This window comes from Kwoniella bestiolae, chromosome 1 (assembly GCF_000512585.2).
Source record: "Kwoniella bestiolae CBS 10118 chromosome 1, complete sequence".
In the NCBI taxonomy this organism is placed as follows: Eukaryota; Fungi; Basidiomycota; class Tremellomycetes; order Tremellales; family Cryptococcaceae; genus Kwoniella; species Kwoniella bestiolae.
Genome location: NC_089241.1, coordinates 1249473 through 1269501, shown reverse-complemented (window position 1 = coordinate 1269501; position 20029 = coordinate 1249473). Strand labels below are relative to the sequence as shown.

Sequence of the window (20029 nt, the reverse complement as noted above, 5' to 3'; positions counted from 1 at the left end):
TGATAGTGTATTTCCTTTCTCGCATCTGCATCTACATCGTGATTCGGTATATATATACGTCTTGGAATTGATCTTGAGAGAAGAGAGAACAACAACAATTTGTGATGGAGATGTCATAGCAGTGATCTTAATTCCAACGTGCAATACTGAACCGGTCTAATCCGATAACTTCGCGATACTACTTCGTATTCTTCGTCCTTTCTTCGCTGCTTACCTTTCATGTCATTACATCTTTCTGTTCTTCTTATCTATCATGTATTATGTCCCAAGATCGACAAGAGCGGGGTGTGAAGTACTCTTAGCTCGATCTGCAGTACAAGGGCTCGAGCTACCGCATACAAGGAATATCGAGTATCCTACAATATTATCTACCACCAACGGTGCATCAAGACCATCAAGTGACAACAATACAGTATCACGGACCTAACGATATTCATAACCATAACCATAACCATAACCATAACCAAGCTTTCCAAGCGATATGACCACTCTCGACGAAAGCATCACCACCCCATCCCATACCTCACTCAAGATAAACCCCACCCTCCCGCTATCCCACCCATCCAACATCCCCCCCCTCTTCTCCTTTCTAATCCAACACCTCCACCTCACCCTCTACCTCTCCAGCACCACCCTCCTATCCCTCCAACGAGTGAACCTCGCATTCTTCCACCTGATCATCCCCCTATTCTACAGGGAACTTACCATCGACCTGAAAGACCCTCGAAATCCAGCTACGAGCATATGGCCGTATAACTTTTATCCGGGGGTCAAACCTCCTTTCTCGAGGTATAAGAATTTGGTATTGGGGTATACGGAGGAGGTGGAGTGGGTTGGGAGTCATTCTTCTGAATGTAGGGCTTTTCTTCCCTTAGCTTCTCCATCTTACAAACAGTATCAAGATCAAGACCATCCTCAAGACCAAAGTCAGGAACAGCAGGTGACACTGGTCCTACCAAAGCTCGTATCAAGCAGGATTACCCTCCCATCAGGGCGCTACAAATCATGGTGCGGACTTGGAACCCTCGACTCCGCTGCCATCAAGACCAAAGAGGATATACGATGTGGAGTCCTGAGGACGCTGAGGAGCGAGAGGTTGATAGTGGAGATGGACCAGTTCAGGCGGATTGACCTATTTGGGAGGAGGGATCTGTGGGAGAATGGGGAGTTGGTTTGTAGGATTGGGAGGGTCGGGGAGGATGCGGTGTTGGGTTTGGGCTTGGGGGAGTGGCCTGTGGTTGAGGGTTTGGAGATAAAGTATACCAGGGGAGAAGGGCGGAGTGTGGAGGAGAAGGATCAAGATCATGGGAAACGTGCGAGTGAGGGATCTGAGAGTACGAAGAAGAGGAGAAGGAGTCCGTTGGTGGATCCTAGTGAAGAAGTTCTAGGACTGAAAGATTGGGAGATCGATAGCGACGATGCGGGTTCGGGATCGGTGCAAAATGGAACCATACCCGAGTCAAACACAAGTTCAGATCCAAATTCAGATTCAGAATCAGATACAGGAAACAACGATACATCCGACGTCACCATACGTCCCCTTCCACAGGAATTTATCCAATCTCTCAACCTCCTACCCTCCCTCAACTCAGATAATACAGTCCCAAACCTGACAATCATCTTCCTCTCACCTCCGAAAGACAAGATCGCCCAGAAATTGATATCTCAAGATACGCGGACGGACGAGCAGAGGGTAAACCATCATCTCTTAGCTTTGGCGAGTGTCCTATGTGCCTCAAATAGAGGCACGGAGGCAGGAGGTAGATGTCCATTCGAAAAGGTCAGGCTGGTCAATATTGGTGTGTTGATGTTCTACAAGAACGGTGTGAAGAGGGATGAAAGTGAGTTGAGGAAGATGCAGGATGAGGTGAAGCAAAAGCTGCAGAGGTTTGTGGAGATACGCCTGGGCAAGGCGGACATGATAAAAGAAGAAGGGTTAAGAGAGGTGGAAAATGTTATGGACAAGGTCGAGTTCGTATTATTGGATGAGTACTTGAAAGAGGAGAGGAAAAGATCGGATCAGGTCAAGATGCGTGCGAGAGCTGGTCAGAAGAATATCAGGTCGTTGTATTGATTTATGACCAAGGGACATCTTGATTTGAGACCGATTGTTAGATGCGACAGGTAACTTTCGTGGACATTAGTTGTATATTTAGACGTCTTCTGTATGCTATCCGGTCCGTTGTATACTATCCGAAAGCAAAGAAGTGTATACAATGCTGGAGTTTGTTGCGCTTGTGGTAAGCGAACGATGCAAGTATCACTCCGATATTCAACTAGATGCATGAATTTGTATATGCTATAACGGGGCAAAAACTCCAGGGCATCCTTTCATCGGCCAACGAATAGCGCGACGATAACATCTAGTTGTCGGCCATGACCCAAGGCTGCGAAGTATCGAAACAGGTATCAGCTTTATACCTTTGCGTCGCGAATGACTAAAAGGTGAATGAGAAGCTGGACTTACCCAAGCGATAGGCTATGAATCGAGAAAAGGTGAACATGTTAGTAATACATTCAATGTGATGTGGAGGAGACCTTCCGACCCACCTCGTATTCACTGAGTTCCTCAGGAGCGAACCAGAGACCGATCTCCTTGGTAGCTGAGTCAAAGGCGTCCTGAATCATAGCGAGGTTAGTGAGTTTGTAATTGTCCGAGATATACTACGGTTTAGACAACCTCTCAAAATGATACAGCTTGAAGAGAAACGTATACTCACGGAAGCGTGAATGAGGTTTCGTCCGACAGAGACGGCGTATTGTCCTCTGACTGATCCGGGATCAGCGTCCTGGGGATTGGTAGCTCCCACGATTCTTCGCTATACGTCATGCCCGGTATCAGCTACAGTCTGCGATTGCCAGGATTGTGGAGCTGATGTGCCCAAACTTACACCTTGTTTGATGACGTCTTTACCTTCCCAGACCCTGTTAAACATTCACTTACAATCAGCACATGTCTAAGCCTGAAGACTGGACATTTCGCCTAGCTGATAGATTAGAGAATGAGCTGCACTCACATGGCAACGACGGGAGTTCCAGAGGTGATGTACTTGACTAAACCACCGTAGAAAGGTCTGGCGGAGAGGTCGGAGTAGTGTTCCTTGGCAAGAGCGGGGGAAGGAGTGAGGGATTTGATGCTGAGCCAGGTATATGGATATCAGCGCAAATCCGGAGGAAGATCTAACAGGGGATAATGGGAAAACTCACGCAACAAGCTTGTAACCTCTCTCTGCAAAGGATTTGTCAGTGATACATGCTTGACTCTGAATGAAGTCGAGGATTGAAGAAGCTCACCTTCGAATCTTGAGATGATCTTTCCGACGAGTTGTCTAGAGACACCATCGGGTTTGATCTGAAATGTCGAATATCAGTGACTGACCTTTTGTGAGGGGCCAAGGCTCAACTCACCATGACGAAAGATCTCTCGGAAGCGGTACCTTTTTCGCCAGCGATAGTCTTGCTTTCGAGGAGGATGGGGGACTTGGAGACTGACAAGGTGCATGATGGTCAGCATCGTGACAGATCAGAAACACAGGCAATCAAATCCTTGGTTCGCCAGAGGAACGTCCCACTCACCCTCGTACATGGCGAATCCAGCAACGGCAGCACCAACAGCTACACCTGCACCCAAAGAGGGTCGAGCAGCAGCTCTAGCAGGGAGAGTGGAGAATGCTCTCGCTGGATGTAGATGAGATCAGCAGTGTTGACGCTTGAATGAGACATGGAATGTGGAGCGGACGTACCGGATGAACGAGAAGCAGTTCGGAGACCTAGTGCGTACAACGTATCAGCTTGGGTATGAACGCCGAGAGGGGACAGAAGGAAGGGACTGACCTTGTCTGAGAGAGTTGGCGAACATCTTGTATACCTTTTGTTGTATAATGAGTGACTGAGTTTGGGTTGAAGGAGGGAAGAGAAGAAGAAGAGGAAGAAGACACTTAAGAATGGGGATTTGGGGTTTGAGATTGATTGGACCCTTTGAGAGCGAGCACCTCACCACCATAGCAGCCACGGACTTCCGTCGGATTTGAGCGGTCAGTGACCTCGTACAACCTGATTTGTGCTTTGTGCTCCTTACAATTGCATGTTTGGATCTTTACACCAGCTCATATGCTAGTGGTGAAGACAGATGAGCGACACAAGAAGCTCATCTCCCGATTCCCTCTTCTCAGGATACGAAAATGAAGTGAAAATAGCGAAAAGAAACCCACCCGACATACCGGGGTTATGGGTGTATCCAGGATTATTACCTGATGAACTCGTTCGTAAGTCAGCTACACATAGCCAAACTAGATGGAGTACAAAGCTGAACCGTTCGTGTGATAGGCCATGCTTTGGATGATATAGCTTCTGGAGACCTATTCTCAGGTGGGGAAAGAGATCAAGTCATGCTATTCGAAGCGCCCAAAGCACTATCCACGGAATCATCTCTCCCGACTTATATCATCGACCTGGTGTCCTCCGTCAAAAAACTGCTAGAAACTCGGGTCCCATCAGAGACGGTAAACCTCCTATTCGATCAACCCCTAGCAAGACAGGTGATCCTCAACCTCTACCCTCCAGGACAAGGTATATCGCCGCATATCGACTTGCCAAACCGTTATGCAGATGGTATACTTGGATGCTCATTGACTGGAGGATGTGTGATGACGCTCAGCAAAGAAGGGGAAGAGCACAGGATATATATGCCCCCTCGAACCATCTATGTGTTATCTGGAGAAGCGAGGTGGGAATGGTATCATGGTATCCAGGGACGCTTGGAAGATGTGGTGGAGAATGCGGACGAGGGAGGTGTAGAAACGATCTTGAGGGATTTGAGAGTTAGTGTGACTTTCAGATGGATGAAAGAAGGTGCAGATGTATTGTCTTAGATCACGATGTGTCCAGTAGGACAAAGATGACAAAACATTGAGCCATTCATTCTATGTACAATATCCCATGTATCTCTGCCCTTTACTCTACCCTTCAATCATAGACGCGTACTCTACTTCGATTTAGCTCTAGGACTCTTTCTAGGCGTGGGTTTACTGCTCCCGACCTTGACAGGCGTCTTGACCACTTTCGTCTTCCCCTCGTCCTTCTCATCTAAGATAAACAACTCAGTCTTCTTATCAATCCTGTTAGCCCTCTTCGTCGTGGTCCCTCGAAGCGATAGAATGATAGCTTTAGTAGCCAACAGAGATCCTAGAACCATCACACATATGGCCCTAGCGTGAGGTACATCCAACCCAGCTCCCAGCTCTTTCTCGTCGGTTGAAGAGACCTTCAACTCGTGGGGTAAAGATAATTGTATGAACTGGTTGACACCCTTCAAGCTTGAGTGCTGGTTCGTCAAAGCCAACCATAGGAGCCCAACCAAGGATGCACTCCAGGCGTCTAAAGTATTGATCAAACCGCCTTTCAATAATCCTGGTGTACCCAATTTCCACTCATCCTCGTTCAACCCCAGGGTACCAACTATCAACCCTCCCGAGGAGATCGCCAATAAACTTAGTAGACCATATGTCCATAGGTTGATATTCCCACCACTCGATATCGCTGAGCTTCCGACAGAAGAGGTTGAGAGCAACGTGCCTAAGGAGGTGATGGTTGTACCCCTTGTCATACCGTCTACCAGTCCACCGATGATCCCGAATAAGACGGTAGGGCACGTATCGACGATGTATGCTGATAGTCCTGTAGGTACGAGGAAGGTGTAGACGAGGGGGTAGATGATCCATGGTGTAGGTGATATCAGCCATGAGGGAGGTTGGTTGAGGATGAGGGAGGTGACGGTACTACCTCCCCCTTCACATTCTTATCAGCATAGACCAACACAAGCCAGGCGAAGGGAGATGGGTGAAACGTACAAGCTAATACCAGATACCCAAACAAATCTTGCAACCTTCCTCCCCTCTTCTTTCCCTTCCTCATCCCAGCCCAGACAGTCGTGACTCGTGCAGCATGGATCACTCCGAATCGCAAATAGGGGAAGTAGACCGGATGGATAGGTGTGGTAGTGACATGGTGGATGAATCGGGACACCTGGAAGATGGGTGTAGTGGGGACGGAGATTGTTATAGGAGCGAGTGAGGAGATCTGAGAGGATAACTGGTCGAGCAGGGACATCTCGGGTTGGTGATGTCTTCTATGAACTGTCTAGAGAAGATAACAGGTTTATGATGGAGAGGGGATGATAAGATGTCTGTGTGACCTTTGTTTGGTTATGTTATCGGAATTGACCGATTGGGCTCATGAAGGATGTGTGGCACCTTATCGCTCGAAGCTTAGAACTAGATCTTCACTAGTGCAAAGATCGTCATCAACTTGCATGAGTTGTGAATCATGATGTGTCTGGGCGAGAGTGTCAGCTCCCTCCTTCCCCAGGTGTCAAATCTCTTGTAAATCTCTTGTGATCGTGAAATCACCGCTGCATGAGTATGATACCGAGGTTAATCGAATAAAGCACTCGATTTGGTATGGTCTCTCCTCGGCAAATGCACCCGAAGAGTATGAGCTAGACTCTAGCGTACTCCAATCCGAGGCACAAAGGTGGCCAAAGGATAGGGCGCGCAGACAGTACGAAAACAATGCTGTACATAATCTTTAAAGTCATGATCGGGTTGCATGAAATCCTAGCAATATGTTCAAGGTCATCAAATCTCATCCTCAAAACTTCATATCTTCATCATCTCTTTCATCTGCATCACCAAAGCCCGCAAAGTGTATGCATAACCGGTATCGGATATGAGATTGTCAAGAATTCTGGACTCTTCGGTCTGACTGGGTGCGTCTCGCAGGTTTCGTCTGAAGACATAAGTAGGAATGACTGTACCCGTTTCCCCATTTGTATCATCGTGGGTCTTGAATGGTGTGATCTCTAAAGACTGGCAATCGCCCATATGACTAAGTTCGTCTCTGACGGGTATTGGAATCTGTTGATGCCAATCGCAAAACCTCCTGTGATGTGCCCAAATCGATTTGTCAGGGATTATAACCTCTTTTGAGGCTTCACATGTTTCTTCGAGAGAAGCAATGACCTTCGAGACGATTCGCGAGAAAGGGACATCGGCGCCTTTAAGCATGAGATGACCACAATTATCAATCGGATCTCTGTCTGCTTCCTTTTCATTGGGCTTGAAAAAAACCGTGACTGGTGCGGACAAGTGAACAGTCTCGATATCGTCTTCTCTGTCGTAGTTTAAGGTGATGGGTTCTTCCGGGGTCACCAAAGAGGCGTACTGCTTTTCCCAGTGTTCATCATTCCAGGAACCCATGAATCCCTTAAACTCACCAAGCTTAGACATGCTGTATTTGTTGATAATGAATCTTCCGAGTCAGAAGTTCTGATCGCCAAGAAAGAGTTCGTTGTGTCGGAAAGAGGATGGGCACAAGAACGACCGGACCATAGGAAGGCGATTCATATATAGCATGGTCAAGCTTTTGCAACCGCTGACGGGCTTCGAGTTCCTCCTTTGTTCAACTGCTCCCAAAAGGATGCGTAAATACACACTGTCAGATATAACGGCCCTTCGCATTACACCTTTTTGAAACAGTTATCGAAAGCAAGTGGAGCTAACAGAATCTGCATCCTTTCTGGCGCTTCTTGTCTATGACTTCGATTACGCCCCTAGTTCAGAAGACCACAAACGTTGTTGAATACATACAGTGTCCGTTGACCTCGCAGTCGCTTAGTAGCTGTCTGATTCCTGAGTTCTGCCCTTGTGAGGTTATTGACCCCCTTCATACCTTCGGTACCCAACTCGAAGGCTAGATTCTCATACTCAACAAAGTGGTTATCGTCTCCTACGCCTGATGAAAAGAAGGGGAAGAGCCCCGTGCGTTGTTCATGTCGGGATACAGATGTATTGTCCTCAAAATCTCACTGCAATGTACCAACATCTCATTTGCATTGTCACTCGTATGGTCATAGATTCGAGCATGATCCGCATTTGATGACAGCTCTCCCCTGCATCCTACTTCACGAGCCTCAACTACATTGTGTAGATCGCTCAACTTGAGTTAACCTGACCTCCAGGCCATTCACAGGAAGCAGCCGTTCTACCGGTCGTGATTGCTTCCCAACCGTCTTTGACTTGTTGAAACAAAGCAAAAGACGACAACGTACAATTCCGTGCCGCTTTTCGTCTGATATCATTCCTGGAAGGGATCGTGCCATATTCATTCCAAGGCGTCGTTCCTAAGAGGGGAGAAGCTTCGACGATCGAGACTCCCTCATAATCTGGTAGTTCGAAGGTATACGCCACAGCGACATTCTTACTAGTCGGATATTCCCCTTTTTGCCACTCATCGTATAACCCTTTCATTCCCTCTTCTCCTAGTCCATCAATCTGGACGGTATTACAGATGGCCAAACCACTACCTTGAGGATCAAGATACATTGCAGGGATACATCTCTCCGATACATTACCTGAGGGGATGAACGTGAGGCTGTCGCCTCTCGAGGAGAGGTTCATATCATTGAAGATCGTGTTGGTCAGTGGGTTTTGGGTGACCTTTCCGGAAGGTCGACCATCCTCGCCCTCCCTGGTGAGGCAGATAGTACAGTTTGGGATTTTGACTGTTGCTGTTGAATTTGACTGGTCGGTGTATACGGTACCGACAATATCTCTGTTTAGCCTTGAATTGTAGTATTCAAAGGGTCTGGGTATGCAGAGTGACGAGCTGGACATATTGATTATATTCTTTTACTGCAACAAAGTTGACAATACGAACATTTGGAGAGTGAATATAACGTTCTTCTGAGCTTATCAAGGGGGGATGAGGTATGTTGTAAGGCTCTAAGAACCATCATTTGCAACAAGTTTGACAGCATAAGGGATCGCTCAGATCTTTTGACGCCGATCTTGTCTGGACAGACTTTCGGGCTAAGCGGTGTACATTCAATGTCGTCACTGAAGCTCCCACAGCCACCGAACCCAGGGCGTTTAAAGCTAGAGAAGCGGGATAATGTGCGATAATCCGTTTGCTCGCTGTACGAGTCCGATGGTGGAAGCTGACATAACCGAAAATACAGATCATGATAAATCTTTTGCATACTGTATAATTCATGTTCACAGACGAACGCTCACGACATGCCAGGGAACCACTAAGGAACGGAAAAAGACGTGGTATAGTAATTTCAGACCCTATGGTCAGCCGATAGCCTCAGAACCTCCCACACGATCACGACAGTGCTCTCACAGCACATCTTCCTCCTGATCAGCACCACTGACAACCACCCAGTCCCTGTCAAAGTCAGGATCTCCTAAGACTGGCTTGAACATGTCAGTTACAGGAATGCACCCTTCTTGGGCGCTGTTGAAAGGCTCGATTGACTCAACATCTAAACCAGTGTAATCCCCCATACTCTTGATTTCCGCAGGACCTTCTAGAGTTCGCTTGAAGTGGTAGATCACCGGAATGTATTCTTCCTCAGCGGTGTCAGACAACTCGAGTGACTCAACTTCTATAGCCGTGCAATCCCCCATGGTATTGATTTCTTGGGAAACCTCTAAGGGTAGACGGTCCCAATGGGGATTGAACTTTTTACAGTTTTTTCCACAGATCGGGACGTTCGGAACTTCGAGTGTCTTGCTGTCGGTATACGACTCATCATTCGTACCATCTGATATTGCCTGAAACATGTCAACTGTTCCGCCCAGCAAAGGTAGACCATAAATATCTTGATGAGGGTAAATCCCTGACTGCTTGTTCTCCCTAGATTCACATTGAGGCCTTAGTGGAACCGTTACAGCCAGTGTTTCTTCCGGTCCGCTTCTAGTATAGCAGTAAGGGATCCTGCCTCCGGGCGTTTTTGAAGATTCCCAAGTGCCTTGAGTGGTTGTATCGCCGGTCGAGCCCATGAAGCCCATAATGGCGATAATCTCTCGAGGTTGTTCTGTCTAGAGTATTCATACTCAACTTTGCCTCCTGGATTTTAGGGGCTTTGATAGACCCAAGCTCCGTCGTGTCCCCTTCGGAGCCTATGAATCCTAGCTCTGTGCCAGCAGGAGCCTTGGACAAGTCCGCGGACGAAGGGGCCGAATTACCAGTCACGCTCGACAGCAATACTCGAAGCCTCTCAGTGAAAGCGTTCATCGTTAATTGGCGATCGAGAGAATAAATCTGGTACGTGCTGATATTAGGAACCGACCGAGCTGGATTGTGGAAAATCGAGACAAATAAGCGAATTCTAATTCTCGGCAGTTGGAATATCTGTATTTCCAGGGGATGCGGAAAGGTTTAAGAGGGATCAAGAGGCTCTTTATACAATTGCATCCCATGGAGCGGGGGCACACTATCTGTGTGACTTTTCCCCTCCCTTGTGACCCGCCTTCTTAACTTCCTTTCATAAGGTGACGAGTCTGGTCTCGTGGCGTCCGTTCTCGTACGACGTAGGATGAAGAATCAAGACTGTGCGTCAGACCCCTGGACAGAGCAAAACGTGCTTCCATTGACAAAAAACGGCATTGGTGCATCGACACTAAACGAAGACTCTCTCTTCATATCCACCGTGCTGAAGAAGGTTCCTCAGGGGTCTTTTCCTCTTATAACACTGCATCATTCCAGAGGCTAGAGAGCCCCAAGCCAAGAAGAAGCATGGAGCGGAGGGAGAAGATAGTTGCATTCGGTCATTCGTCCTGTGTGATGGCCTACTCCCAATCCTAACATGTTTTTTACATCCAATGCGGAAGTGAGGTATGTGTTCTTGAGCGATCCTTCCACACCATCGCTCTCGCGCGATAGTCCGCTTCTTCCTCAGAGATTGATTCGGTCTTAGAAATCGAGGTTATATTTCTCAGCACCTTCGCCACTTTGGTGATGATAGCTTTCTCTATTGGGATGAATGCCAGATCCTGTACTGAGGGACTCTCAGGTTCATTTCGTAAATCTCGGTGGAAGTGGAAAGTCAGATCGACTGTCCCTGCAGTCCTCAAGTCATGCGGTAGGTCACGGGGACGGAATGTCCCAACGTCGATCTGTTCACAGTCGCCCATATCGCTGAAGACCGCACTGTAACAAGGATTCAGTGGTCCATACCTAGGCAGGAATCTCTTGCTCTGAGGGGATATCTGACTTTCATCTTCCCAAACCGGTAGGCTCACCGGCGAGATATCTCCCTCTCGGCGAGACGTCATTGCTTTTACGATCAAGTGGGCGGTCGCAGGACTCCAAGCATACAAGGGGAACTGACGATCATCATCGCTTGTATACATCTTCGAAGGGTCGGTCTCTTTGGAATAGTGTGTGACTTGCAACGGCAAGGTGACCTTCAAACTCTCTTGATCATCCTTTCGAATATACGAATATCTGAGACGATCTCCCCGGCCAAGACTGCCTTCTATGGTCTCGTTGATCTCTGTATCGCCCTCGGAGCCCATTAATCCCAACTTGACAGGCATGTTGTTTACGACTAGACGCTGAATTCGCGCGGTGTCTTGAAGAGATGGAGCAGTGTGTTACTTGATAAAAGTTGAAGCGCTCAACCCCGGCAAAGTCAAATTAGGTAATCCGCTGTGATGTATGCGAATTGCACAAAATCGACCGCGGGATAATGGATATGGAATGAGAAATACAAATGAGGGGATTGCATGTTCGATGCGACTGTGTTGGGAACGATCCAATTCCTTTAAATTAGCTGGCTGCTGGGGGGCATGGTCTTCTTTTTTGGTCAGACGTGCGCTTTAAGTTACTATGAGTATCCTGTAAAAGGATGAAACGGCCCTCCGTCTTCTCGTTATACGCGCATATGACGTGCATCAGAGAGTCCAGACTATGAGACGGACCACTAGAATCGTCTGGGAAGGACCTTCGCTGATATCGGGCGAAGTCACAGGATTATCACATTCGACGAGTAACGCCTTGGAGCTCTTTGCCTTAAGTCACTGTATCGCAGAGAAGCTTGAACTCGAGTCAGAGATGTGAAAGAGAAAAGGAAGGGAAAATGAAGAAGGAAAGGCATCGTGCGTCATTCGCCATTGTCGATCCTTTCGTGGATACAAGAAGCTCGCCCTGAAATGGCTATGCAGAACAGTGCTGCCGGGTGTAGGGGCTGGTTGCATCATATTGGGGTACCAGTACTCGAAAGCTTTTGTTTCGATTGATCCCGACATCTCGTGATTGTGAATAACCAGTCTAGTAAAGACGTGTATATCCCGAACAAGAAAAGTCGGCTAGGTGAAGATGAGAGATCAAAGCCATCAGAGAACAAGAGATGGAAGCCTTGTTGTACATATCTTCGAATGCCTCTCGAACGATGTGAGATACTGAATGACAATAGCACTGTAAAGATGTGGAATGGCATTTACCAATGACACGCAGACTTGTTGATAATCACAGCTCGGTATCGCAGCTATCGTAGTCAGCTCAATTCTGAATCTCCAAAATGCATGACATGAAGGCTGAGGGGTATATACACTGAGATCCGAAGACCGATTACGGACCCACGTCCAAAGATATTTTTCTCTACAAGTAGCGTCGTTCCAAATCATCTTGTACCCACTTCTAACAATAAACAAACCGGCATAACCCGAATCCAATCCATTCCGTTCCAATCTACTTAAATCGCCTTTACTTTGTCTTAGCATCCTCCACAGCCAACTTCTGCTTCTCCAGCTCCCCCTTGTACCACTCCGTCCAGATCTGCATACCCTTATCCAAACTGACGATCGGATGGTACCCCAATAGTCTCCTTGATTTCTCAATATCGAAATACCTTTGTTGCGTTGCATGAGCCACCCTGAACCTCGTAAATCCAGGTTCCTTCCCGGAGAACTTCGAGAACGTCTCAGCGAGCGTGGCCAGAATCAAACCAAGAACAGTGGGTAGGACGATAAGGTACGGAGGAACATGTCCAAGTTGTTTCCATATGGTCCTTGCGAAATCCCAGAAATAAATTGGCTCGCCATTGGTTATGAAATATGCCTGTCCTGCTATGGGTATACTTTCTTCTGCGGAATCATCGTCCAAGGACGATTCGTTGGCGAATTGATCCATCTTGGTTCGCAGGACTGGTCTGAGGTCGCTCTCATCCACTTGGCCCGAATCGAATTTGCGTGCTTTGGCGAGATCTTCAGGAGAGGGGGTGGGGTTGGGTCCGACAGGTCGAGCGGAGGAGGTGGGTATACGGTGTGATCCGAGGGAAATGTCGATGGAGGAGATGGGATCTCGAAGTTCCGAATAATGATATGATGAACCCAACTTATCTGCCGCTAACAAGTGGGCGTGCGCAACGTTGCCTACGTAGGTGAAGTCTCCCAAGTTGGTGTTATACCCTACTTGCCACTTCGTTTGGTTATTCTTGATCACCTCGTAGAAACCTGAGATCATCTGTCTGTCTCCTGGTCCGAAGATCCCCGCTGGTCGGATCGCACATGTCAATAAATCGTTCTTCCCATTGTACTCTAATACCATCTTCTCCGCCCCGACCTTTGTTTCGTTGTATGCGTCAAGGAGTACTTCGGGGTATGGGACCCGTTCGTCCACGTTGGTTATATCTTCTTTACCTGAGTATACGACCCCGCCTGAAGAGGTGTAGACGACTTTCTTGACGGTTGAAGAGGGTTCGACGCAGGCTTCTAATAATGTGCGAGTACCGACGACATTCACTTTCTCGTAGATTGCTCGACCCAGTCCGTGGGCTGGCGAGGCGGTGTGGATGACTACCGTTGCTTGGGACTGAAGGGAGGGATAAGGCGTCAGCTCGTTTGCCGTTCTGTTACATTAGACACAGGAAGCTGACTCACTTTCTGCAAGGCATTTTGGACATCTTCAGGCTTGGACAGATCACCAATGAAGAAGGTCACGTTGCTGTTGGTGTTGTCAGCTCGCCACTCTGCCTATGTACCATTGGCGAGTCAATCAGCTGAACGTACCTGTCGAAATGCCTCTGCACTATATCAAACACCGATACCTGCGCTTCCCCTCTTGCTAATAGCTGTTGCACGATATGTCTGCCTAGGAACCCACATCCTCCGATTACGAGATACGACTCTGCTGACATGTTGGGAGGGCGTAAGGGATAAGGATGTGTGATTGAATGAAGGAATAGAAGGGGTTTCGTATACGTAGCTTTCGATATGAGATTTGATCCGTGTATGTAGCTTGTAAACACGGTTGCTCGGCCATAACTCATAACAATGGTGGTGGGACGAGTGACCCGGGCGACGGACCCTGGGCATACAGCCAAAACATAATGCCACGTACAGGTGAGACACGTGGGATGATGATAAACGCTGTTTGCTCCCTTTCTTTCCGGCGGAATGTAGGAGTTTGAAACTGCATTTGAACATCTCCAGACAATGCAACAAGACATCTTTGTTGATGTGTTTTGACTTCTTCAAATTACCTCAAGATCACATTCATCACCAAACAACCCTCCGCAATCGGGCTTATCTTGAGGTCGGGGTCGGCACTGAAGCTGCTCGTCACTGCTGAGAAACGACACGCGAAAAAGCGAAACCACCAATCAAGATGATGTGTATTAAGCATGTCTTGATTTACTTTCTTGTCCTTCCTATACCTGTGAGTGGGTTTAGAAATGGCTAGCCTCACTACATGCGCAGGCCATTTCGAGGGACTATTGATCTCTCTAAATTCACATGGAATATCAGGCTGATGCATGGATTGTCATCTACTTAGGCCGCTTCACCAGTCTTCCTACTCCTATTCGTAGCATCAGCATTTATAGCTATCAGACCGTGTGGATACTGTCTATCACTTGTGAGTGGTCCAATCTCCTACTTCTGTCAAGCTGGATACCTACCAATCATAATCCGTGCATCCACCATGACCAAGCTCCCGTGTTTCATCTGATTCATTGATTTACTGACCCATCGATTGATAGCTCGCAATCCTCTTCCTCTCAACCTCACCGCACTCACCCTTCCTCCACCCCTCCCTGCACTCATCTTCCTCCACCCCTAATAACTCCACCTCTACGACTACAAGCATCTACGACCTCCCCCTCAATGCTCCGTCGCCTAATCGAACATGGCTAAACCTCAATGGCGGACGATACTCCTCTCCAAACCTAGTAGGCTACGAACTCATGGACAAAGCCATCACCTCTTCCAATTCCAAACCATCTTCAACGCAAAGCGAAGATAGTTCATGGAAGAGGTTTCTCGCATGGGATTTGGGACAATCGATATATGCTCAGTACGAGACGAAAAGAGAGATCACGGGGAATATCATTTTAGATAGAATCATACAACCCTACCTACGACCTCCCTCGTCCTCACCATCTTCGGCAGTTGGTCTGCCCTCAGGTGAAGTAGAGCAGATGCAATGGAATAAAAGAGCGCTGCCGAGGAATTATGTCGATTTTAGCTGGAAGGGGGTGGGATTCGTGTTGGATTTTGGTCTGAGAAGGTCGGACGAGGGGATCAAATGGGAGATTGAGGAGGTGACGGGGAGGGAGTGGGTGAGACCTACTGCTGAGGATGATTTGCAACGAGAGGACAAGGAGGAAGAAGGAGTGCAGAACGGAAATGAAGAGGATCGCGATAAGGCGGATGAAGTGATAGATGGACTGAAAGCCGAAACAACGGAGAAGCCGAAGACGTTCTGGGAGAAGATACCGCTTGTCGGAAGTAGTTGGTAGAGTATTTGTCATGATAGATCAGATGGATGTATTCTGTATAACATCATAACGTCTATGCTCAATCGAGCCATGCTTGACATACATCGAATGCTTCGCCTGCGTAAATTGGCAGATGTTGAAATTACTAGTATTCGAGATCGTTTGTCCGAATGTGTGTGCTATAGCATCCAACTCGCCTTGTACCTCCCGCATCTTGATTGCTTCCGGAGTATAGTCTAATGCGCGCTAACCCACATCCACAACATGATTATTTCCCACTCCACCTATTGGACAAGTCGGGTGTGTTCGACCTCTGTGACTACGATAGTAAGGGGCTCATCGCTTATCATTATGTTTGCTTTCCATTTGATCTTTTCAATCCTGAACACACACTGCTCCCCCACTCAACTTAAACGAGAAGCCACATTGCTACTCCATCTCCATGTTAGCCCCTCCCTGCTCAACGTTGTGGTCCCAACGTATCAACGTGTGGAATTGACGAATGACGTCTGTTGAAGCGGGATCGGCTATGGGGTCCCCTGAATCCCTTACTTACCTGTAACCATTTATTACCTGATTGGGTAATTGGTGGGGATAATTTCCACATACAGGCCCCACCGAGCAGAGTACAAGTGTATCGTCATCGGATATCCCTTACTCCCTGTTCAGGTCAGGATGAAGGCAATTTAGAATGGGAATGTAATGGGAATGGGAAACCACTTTGAACACTTGACTACCATAACACTCTCTGCAATCTTATTCTTCAGATCTCTGTCTTCCTCATCACTCATCACTCGACATTACCGCTTCATTATCAACACTTGCTACTATAATCGTTGGAGAGTGATCAGATAGTGCATACAAGGCTAAAGGTGAGTACGCCTTTTCACACATGGTTGAAGCGGTAGTATGGGATAACCGCAGGTGGATCTGCTCGGATATGGTCATGACAACCATCAAACATCAATGAGTGGTAACCTAGCCTAGTGCAGGTGAACGTTGTATGATGACGATGTCCAAGCTGAACCCCACGCTGTGATCCTGTTGGACTGACTGCCTTTGATCCGAAAACATTGATGTTGAATGGAATCACACGCTAACTTTGGTTTCACTTTTCGTCTTCCTTTCATACAACCTCGACCTCATCGATCAACGTATACATCCTCATTCTCACATTCTCACCTTGCTACGATACACCCACTGTACAGAAAGGAAGCGAACGCGAGGAAAGCAAGATATAATCAACTCAATCACCTGTAAAACATCCACTCCACCCAACCCACGATGCCCCGTTCAGTCCACTCTCCATTGCTCTTCGAATGTGCTTGGGAGGTAGCCAACAAGGTCGGTGGTATCTACACGGTCATCAAGACTAAAGTACCAGTGACTACCAAGGAATATGGAGACCGGTGAGTATAGTTATCGACAACGCTCTTCAACTATATGGGATGCAGCTGATATACTACACTTCAGAGCATGTTTGATCGGTCCGTTGAGCTATAAATCCGCTCCTATGGAGGTGGATGCTGAGGAACCGTGAGTTATACTTATTTCCTATCAATCCTACTGGCCATCATCCACGGGTGATACCAGTCAAGCTGGGGACGTGGGCCATGATAGGCAAAAGGCGTGACTGGAGCTGACGGTGCAATTGCTCATAGCGAACCGGGAACACCCTTCGCCCTCACCCTCAAATCCATGCAAGACAGGGGTGTCAAGCTCATCTACGGTAGATGGCTCATTGAAGGTAACCCTAGGGTATTGCTGTTCGATACTGGATCTTGTTATGACCGGTGAGTTCCTAACTATTCTTTCAACTAGTCCATTCGTGTCCAGGACATCCGACAGATGGCTGATGTGAAGTGCCTCGATGTGTCAGAATGGACGAATGGAAGACCGACTTGTGGAACCTTGCCGGTATCCCCTCTCCTCCCAACGACCACGAGACCAACGAGACCATCGTTTTCGGTTATATGGTAGCTTGGTTCTTGGGTGAAGTGAGTTTTATTTTCTTCCCTCGACAGTTCTTTGGATAATCTAGAGGGGTGCGAACTGATGTTTGTCGGAATTTACAGTTCTCATCTAGAGAAACAGACAAAGCTATCATCGCCCATTTCCATGAATGGCAAGCTGGTTTGGCCATCCCTCTCTGTAGGAAACGACACATCGACGTGACCACCATTTTCACCACTCACGCTACTTTGCTTGGTCGATACCTCTGTGCGGGGAGTGTGGATTTCTATAACAACTTGCAATACTTTGATGTGGATCATGAAGCTGGTAAGAGGGGTATCTATCATAGGTATGTCCAGCATCACCTTAAGAGATTTTTCAGGGAACATATGAGTTGACACGATTTTGCTGCTGTTCGTAGATACTGCATCGAAAGGTCTGCCGCACACTGCGCAGATGTATTTACCACCGTGTCTCACATCACCGCATTTGAAAGTGAACACTTGTTGAAAAGAAAACCTGGTACGTAGCTCTAACATCTTCCCCTGTTGATGTGATCAACTCACTTGCTGACTGTACTGGGTGATTTACAGACGGTGTCCTGCCCAACGGTCTCAATGTCATCAAGTTCGCTGCTATGCACGAGTTCCAGAACTTGCACGTCCAGTCCAAGGAAAAGATCAACGACTTTATTAGAGGTCATTTCTACGGTCACTACGATTTCGATCTTGAGAACACCGTCTACATGTTTACTGCCGGTAGATACGAGTTTAGAAATAAGGGTGTGGACATGTTTATTGAATCGCTTGCTCGTGAGTGTACCTTTGTGTCGTGTGTCGAAGGAGAGGCGGCTGACGGTGAGTGATCAGGATTGAACCACCGATTGAAGGAGATGGGATCAAAGACGACCGTAGTTGCCTTCATCATCATGCCCGCTGCTACCAACTCTTACACCATTGAAGCGCTCAAGGGTCAAGCCGTAACTCAACAGCTTAAGGAATGTGTAAACCAAGTCACTGCTAGAATTGGAAAGAGAATTTTCGAACATGCTGCTAGATATTCGGGGTGAGCTGGACTGTGTATCGGTAGCTGAACACAAAACGCTGATCATCTGTACTACAGTGAACACGGGACAGAAGTACCCAACCCTGAAGATCTCTTATCCAAAGAAGACAAGGTATTGCTCAAACGAAGAGTATTCGCTCTCAAGAGAAACTCCTTGCCACCTATCGTCACGCATAACATGGCGGACGATGCCAGTGATCCGATCCTCAACCAGTTCAGAAGAGTTTCACTGTTCAACCAATCTTCTGATCGAGTCAAAGTTATCTTCCACCCTGAATTCTTGAACTCGAATAACCCTATCTTGGGCCTGGATTACGAGGAGTTCGTGAGAGGTTGTCATCTGGGTGTATTTCCTTCTTACTGTGAGTTTAGCATTTATCTGCCTTGCTACCTGGGTGGATGGAAGCTGATTCATTGGATGATATGACCCATAGACGAGCCTTTCGGTTATACCCCTGCGGAATGTACTGTTATGGGTATTCCCAATGTCACTACCAACTTGTCTGGTTTCGGTTGTTTCATGGAGGACTTGCTTGAAACACCAGAGGTAAGTGGTTTGCTTATGGAGCTACAGGATGCAGCATATCGCAGTAGAGTTTCATTGCTAATCTGAAACGTTGTACTTTAGGATTACGGTTGTTACATTGTCGACCGACGTGGTCAAGGCGTAGACGACTCCGTCAACCAATTAACCAACCAATTACTCTCGTTCACTACCAAATCTCGAAGACAGCGAATCAACCAGCGAAACCGAACCGAACGATTATCCGAGTTGTTAGACTGGAAATCCTTGGGATTGGAATACGTCAAAGCTAGACAACTCGCCCTTCGACGAGCATACCCTGATTCCTTCGACGATGACGAGCCTGATTTCACGGGCGTGCAACGTGTCGGCGTACCCCTCTCTGCTCCTGGTTCACCCAAGATGAGGACGGGTATGATGACTCCTGGAGACTTTGCGACGCTCACGGAAGAGATGGAGCATCTTGGTACGCAAGATTACATGGGTGCTAAGAGTGGGTCGGAGCTCTTTAATCTCCGCATTGAACAATTGCGCTGACGCTTGTGATTTTGAACCCGGGGTAGGCTGGAGAGGTATCAACGATGATGATGATGAGAACCACTACCCATTCCCACTTGTGAGTTTGGCCATTTCTCTTGAATTTATCACGAGTGTTGAGTGGTGGATACTGATACTGATTTGGTTGAATGGTAGGTGATGAAACCACGAAACCGATCCGACTCGCTCGCCTCGGCAATCTCGGGAACAGCCACCCCTTCAGGAGGTCGAAAGTTGTCTGAGAAAGATTTGGCCAAGGCCGATGCTGTTTTGAGCAGTATGGGGCAGAACGGTATTAACGGGAATGGCCATTAGTAATGGACAGCTCTGAACGAGGAACAACGTGAAACAGGAAAAATGATTAACTGAATTGAATCTTTCGAATT

The 20029-nt window shown here is 47.6% G+C and overlaps 11 protein-coding genes across 11 annotated transcripts; 4 read left to right on the top strand and 7 right to left on the bottom strand.

The window, feature by feature from the left end:
* Window positions 1-481: 481 nt before the first annotated feature.
* I302_100481 (uncharacterized protein) lies at window positions 482-2074 on the top strand (the record flags this gene model as incomplete). The annotated part of the gene is made up of 1 exon (XM_019190498.1): window positions 482-2074. One exon carries the CDS (start codon window positions 482-484, stop codon window positions 2072-2074), a length of 1593 nt encoding a protein of 530 aa, XP_019047246.1.
* Window positions 2075-2363: 289 nt separating this feature from the next.
* I302_100480 (uncharacterized protein) lies at window positions 2364-3859 on the bottom strand (the record flags this gene model as incomplete). Its single annotated transcript, XM_019190497.2, has 12 exons — window positions 2364-2387; window positions 2468-2479; window positions 2551-2619; window positions 2721-2819; window positions 2892-2925; window positions 3018-3137; window positions 3208-3229; window positions 3295-3352; window positions 3409-3488; window positions 3577-3678; window positions 3744-3770; window positions 3835-3859. 12 exons carry the CDS (start codon window positions 3857-3859, stop codon window positions 2364-2366), a joined length of 672 nt encoding a protein of 223 aa, XP_019047245.2.
* A 270-nt stretch (window positions 3860-4129) lies between these two features.
* On the top strand, window positions 4130-4871 carry I302_100479 (uncharacterized protein; the record flags this gene model as incomplete). The annotated part of the gene is made up of 2 exons (XM_019190496.1): window positions 4130-4265; window positions 4327-4871. The coding sequence occupies 2 exons, from the start codon at window positions 4130-4132 to the stop codon at window positions 4869-4871; spliced, it is 681 nt and encodes a 226-aa protein (XP_019047244.1).
* A 113-nt stretch (window positions 4872-4984) lies between these two features.
* I302_100478 (uncharacterized protein) lies at window positions 4985-6108 on the bottom strand (the record flags this gene model as incomplete). Its single annotated transcript, XM_019190495.1, has 2 exons — window positions 4985-5787; window positions 5850-6108. The coding sequence occupies 2 exons, from the start codon at window positions 6106-6108 to the stop codon at window positions 4985-4987; spliced, it is 1062 nt and encodes a 353-aa protein (XP_019047243.1).
* Window positions 6109-6656: 548 nt separating this feature from the next.
* Window positions 6657-7286, bottom strand: I302_100477 (uncharacterized protein; the record flags this gene model as incomplete). The annotated part of the gene is made up of 1 exon (XM_019190494.1): window positions 6657-7286. One exon carries the CDS (start codon window positions 7284-7286, stop codon window positions 6657-6659), a length of 630 nt encoding a protein of 209 aa, XP_019047242.1.
* A 705-nt stretch (window positions 7287-7991) lies between these two features.
* I302_100476 (uncharacterized protein) lies at window positions 7992-8672 on the bottom strand (the record flags this gene model as incomplete). Its single annotated transcript, XM_019190493.1, has 1 exon — window positions 7992-8672. One exon carries the CDS (start codon window positions 8670-8672, stop codon window positions 7992-7994), a length of 681 nt encoding a protein of 226 aa, XP_019047241.1.
* Window positions 8673-9179: 507 nt separating this feature from the next.
* Window positions 9180-9854, bottom strand: I302_100475 (uncharacterized protein; the record flags this gene model as incomplete). Its single annotated transcript, XM_019190492.1, has 1 exon — window positions 9180-9854. One exon carries the CDS (start codon window positions 9852-9854, stop codon window positions 9180-9182), a length of 675 nt encoding a protein of 224 aa, XP_019047240.1.
* Window positions 9855-10658: 804 nt separating this feature from the next.
* I302_100474 (uncharacterized protein) lies at window positions 10659-11384 on the bottom strand (the record flags this gene model as incomplete). Its single annotated transcript, XM_019190491.1, has 1 exon — window positions 10659-11384. The coding sequence occupies one exon, from the start codon at window positions 11382-11384 to the stop codon at window positions 10659-10661; it is 726 nt and encodes a 241-aa protein (XP_019047239.1).
* A 1168-nt stretch (window positions 11385-12552) lies between these two features.
* I302_100473 (uncharacterized protein) lies at window positions 12553-13984 on the bottom strand (the record flags this gene model as incomplete). Its single annotated transcript, XM_019190490.1, has 3 exons — window positions 12553-13659; window positions 13728-13791; window positions 13857-13984. The coding sequence occupies 3 exons, from the start codon at window positions 13982-13984 to the stop codon at window positions 12553-12555; spliced, it is 1299 nt and encodes a 432-aa protein (XP_019047238.1).
* Window positions 13985-14454: 470 nt separating this feature from the next.
* Window positions 14455-15586, top strand: I302_100472 (uncharacterized protein; the record flags this gene model as incomplete). Its single annotated transcript, XM_019190489.1, has 3 exons — window positions 14455-14505; window positions 14623-14703; window positions 14828-15586. 3 exons carry the CDS (start codon window positions 14455-14457, stop codon window positions 15584-15586), a joined length of 891 nt encoding a protein of 296 aa, XP_019047237.1.
* A 1263-nt stretch (window positions 15587-16849) lies between these two features.
* Window positions 16850-19958, top strand: I302_100471 (uncharacterized protein; the record flags this gene model as incomplete). Its single annotated transcript, XM_019190488.1, has 13 exons — window positions 16850-16974; window positions 17039-17101; window positions 17227-17358; window positions 17445-17562; window positions 17641-17867; window positions 17940-18040; window positions 18112-18330; window positions 18388-18583; window positions 18641-18945; window positions 19018-19130; window positions 19212-19599; window positions 19670-19722; window positions 19800-19958. 13 exons carry the CDS (start codon window positions 16850-16852, stop codon window positions 19956-19958), a joined length of 2199 nt encoding a protein of 732 aa, XP_019047236.1.
* Between the last annotated feature and the right edge of the window lie 71 nt (window positions 19959-20029).